A 3,441-nucleotide genomic window follows, 5' to 3' on the forward strand; every position below is an offset into this window, starting at 1 on the left:
CCCCCCCCCCCAGCTGCTGGACGGACGGACAGACAGACCCACCCCCGGAGGAACTGCACTCAAAAGCTGCAGGATAGCTTCTAGGCAGTTCGTTCAGCTTTGGGGCGATTCACCCCGCGTAACGGGGAACAAAGGGCGAGGCATCGTGCGTTCGCAGCGCAGAGTCTGCGGTTTGGAACGGTTGAATTTCAGTCTCGTTTGCTGAGATTCAGGAGCTAAAGCAGACAAATTTCTCCAAACACCGGTCGATGTAGGATGTTCTCGCCCTCTCTGTGTAATATAAATCTGTGTTTTTCCCCAGCCGCAGCCAAGTCCAATGCGTGCACGCATACTCCTCAAACAATAATTTACTAGCTTTCTGCCCCCCTGGAGAGGGAGGCAACGCATATACCTTTTAGCTCGTTGTTTATGTTAAAATGATTTCTCACTCAGAAGAAATCTTAGCTTTGATTAAAGGAAATAAGAGTAGGGTGGTGAAACAGGTTATCCCTAATTACTGTTATTTGGATTCCATTGTCTGAGAACACGAAAGGGGATATTTTATATATATTTACAGTTTTTTATTAAGTCAATAGTTTTCACTGAGAGAGATGTTCGACATAACATTTAAAAAAAACCCCAAACCCTCTATTAAAATTTCAGAAATACCAGCTGTGTTTGCCCAGCCACCAGAAATAAATCACACCGATGGCATTTATACACACGGTAATGTATCACACCCAGGTGAACGCAAACCGTAGGCTAGGCGGAGCTGCCGCCCCAATCTCTGTGATTTCTGAGGAGCAGCAGGATCTCAGCGGAGCAGAGGCAGGCAGGTAGATAAAATATTGTTATTTATCTTGTTATTTACAGCACAGGCTGAAACGCCCGGTTAGAACCTCGTCCGCCGCGACAGCCCCTGCAGCTCCCGCCAGCGCAGGGCTCACGCCCGGCAGCGCGTGCCGCGTCCCAGAGAAGTCTCTCTCCGTGGCTATTCAAATCAAACCACAGAAGTAAAACATTTGTACACGGACGCTTTAGCTCCCCGATTGCCAGGAACCCCCCGACCCTGCGAGGGCGGCCAGCGCGCGCCCCGGGCAGGGCAACGGCTGGCAAGGACGAGCCGGGCACAGCACAGCCCGCGCCCACCCAGTCCCGCTTCACCCTTTTGGGTTTTTTTGCCTGATTTCGATCTTCTCCTCCCTCCAGCTTTCCCCTGCTGCTCTCAGTTGCCATTTCGGGAACTCCAGATCCAAGGCACCGATATCTGGGATCACTTTGTTTTCTCCTGTTCAGGAGCCGTCAAACCTGGAGCCCTTTGCCAAGGAGCCCTGCCTGCCTCTCTTGGAAGCTGGATCCCTGAACACCCATCCCTGAGGGACTGAGCTGGGAAAAATACTGGGTGATCAACCATCTACGGTATCTTCTGGCCGTGCCTGGGACGGCTTTGAAGGCCAGCTAAAACCCCACTGCTGTCCCTGTGCTCTGCAGGGAATCACTGCAACAAGGAGAGTCAGATGGCTGACGTTGCCTTTATCCTGTCAAATAAAACAAAGTAGCTCAATACCGCGCCGAAAAAGTGCTCCGAGTACAAGTCCAGTCTTGTTCTGAAGTCTTGGAAATCTATTTTTCCTTCAGTTAATTGACAAAATCTGTAGATCATACAAGGAAGACAATCCCTGCCAAAAATCAAACATCACTAGTTTTTAATAATACAATGGGAATAACCCCTCAGAACATATGTAATTATGGCAGTGAGTCATTCTGATGGCATCACATAACCACATTCACTGGGATTTTGACAAGGAAGAGGCCACATAAAATTCGGAATGATTTCATTGCAGCAATGGTCAGGTTAGTCGTGTCGATGAAGCCGGGGCCATCCGGGGACGGGCCTGGCATCTGTCACCACCCCCCCTGTCCTGTCCGGTGCACAGCACGGACAGCGTCCCGCTGCGGCCAATTTAAAAAGAAAAAAGGAAAAAAGCTAAAAATCGAGAGAGGAGGACGCATCAATAGCAAATGAAAAGCTTGTGAGTCATACAGAAACAAACAATTAGTAGAGTAAAAAAAATGTGAGTCGCATGTTATCCGATAGACAAGTAAACAACCACAGCTACAGAGATACTGCAAGTTAAATACCGACTGGTAGCCTCAGTAATGCAATTGTGGTCAGGGAAAACAGGAGAGAGAGGAGAGCGCAGCTGAAGGGGTGAATCTGTTCCAGTTCAAATGCGATTCCCGTCTGTTATCAGCACAATCTCCCCCTGTGACAGAAAACAGAGGCTTGCCGCCCGCTCCGACGGGGACAAGAGGGCTCCCCGTAAGCGGGGCCGGGGAAAGTGGTGCTGAGACCTCCCTGCTAAAGCTTTCAACGTGGGAATTCAGCAATTAACTCTGAGGCATTACCAATAAAAGTTCTCCACGACATAAGCTCATGGCTAAAGCTAGCTATTTCTATTCTTCCACAGCAAGAGGCAGCAATTTTCTGGATGCACTCCAAGGTATCTTGCTAACAATAAAAAGGGTGTTTTCTTAAGGAAAAGGAAGAAAGAGTGGGGGAGAGCGGAGCAAGTATTACTCAACTATTTAGTCTAAAAATTTGAAAATCAAAAGGATCTTCTGACAGATTGATATCAACCCTAATAGAAAACACGCTTGTCCTGGGAAAACTCTTCTCCACGAGCCTCAAGTCTGATAGCTTAAACAATTATCTACAATTTGGGATTAATTTTTTTATGCCCACATCAATGTGTGTTTTTTTAAATGCCCAAGGCATAGGTAATTCTATTAGGAGAAAAAAAAAACAAACAAAAAAACAAACACAACAGAAATCGTAGGCTTGGCCAAAGCAGACCGAAAATCCAAGCCCGCCTGCCATCTTACAAAACACCTCACCAGTCTTGGCTCCTCAGGACATGGCTGTACAACAGGAACTCGGCACTACCTAAAAGCAAAATGCTGAAAATCATTAAAAGAACAACAGTCTCAGAAGCTCTGTTATTGTTCTGGGTTTAGAAGAGCATTAGCAGAACTAGAAGGAGCCTGAACCAGCCGTGGACACTCTGCTGCTAACGAGCATTTAGAAACAATGGGCCAGACCTTTGTTCTCCAACGTGCTGACCAGTTTGGCCCCAGCCCAATCTCTGGTATAAATTAACACCGTTGCAGCGGGGCGTTGTTAATTCCCCCAAGGTGAGGATCCTTCCAATTCCTGTTAAAATCTGGCAGCAACACGAACACAGGCTTAGTCTTTAGAGATTGCGATTTGCCTAAATCTGATTTAAGTCACGGCACTGTCCGTGCAATTCTTTGCATGCACAGAAAAAAAGCCAGTGTTGTTATTTCGAATTTTAAAGAGCCAATTGCCAGTAACCCAGAAAAAAAACCAAGCCCCGTGTGCCCGGGGCGGCCCCCCCCGCGCTGCCCGTGTGCCCGGGGCCGCTCGGCACGGCCGGTGCT

General features: G+C 48.0%; 1 protein-coding gene across 1 annotated transcript in view; it reads left to right on the plus strand.

Moving 5' to 3' along the window:
• The first annotated feature begins 2,211 nt into the window (after window positions 1-2,211).
• Window positions 2,212-3,441, plus strand: part of GNL2 (G protein nucleolar 2) — a 12,090-nt gene continuing 10,860 nt past the window's right edge. Inside the window, exon 1 of the mRNA XM_026863197.1 lies at window positions 2,212-2,302. Coding sequence (XP_026718998.1) covers window positions 2,212-2,302 — 91 coding nt within the window. The remainder of the gene's footprint in view (window positions 2,303-3,441) is intronic.

The sequence above is a fragment of the Athene cunicularia genome (assembly GCF_003259725.1).
Source record: "Athene cunicularia isolate RWA chromosome 23 unlocalized genomic scaffold, athCun1 chr23_part1, whole genome shotgun sequence".
In the NCBI taxonomy this organism is placed as follows: Eukaryota; Metazoa; Chordata; class Aves; order Strigiformes; family Strigidae; genus Athene; species Athene cunicularia.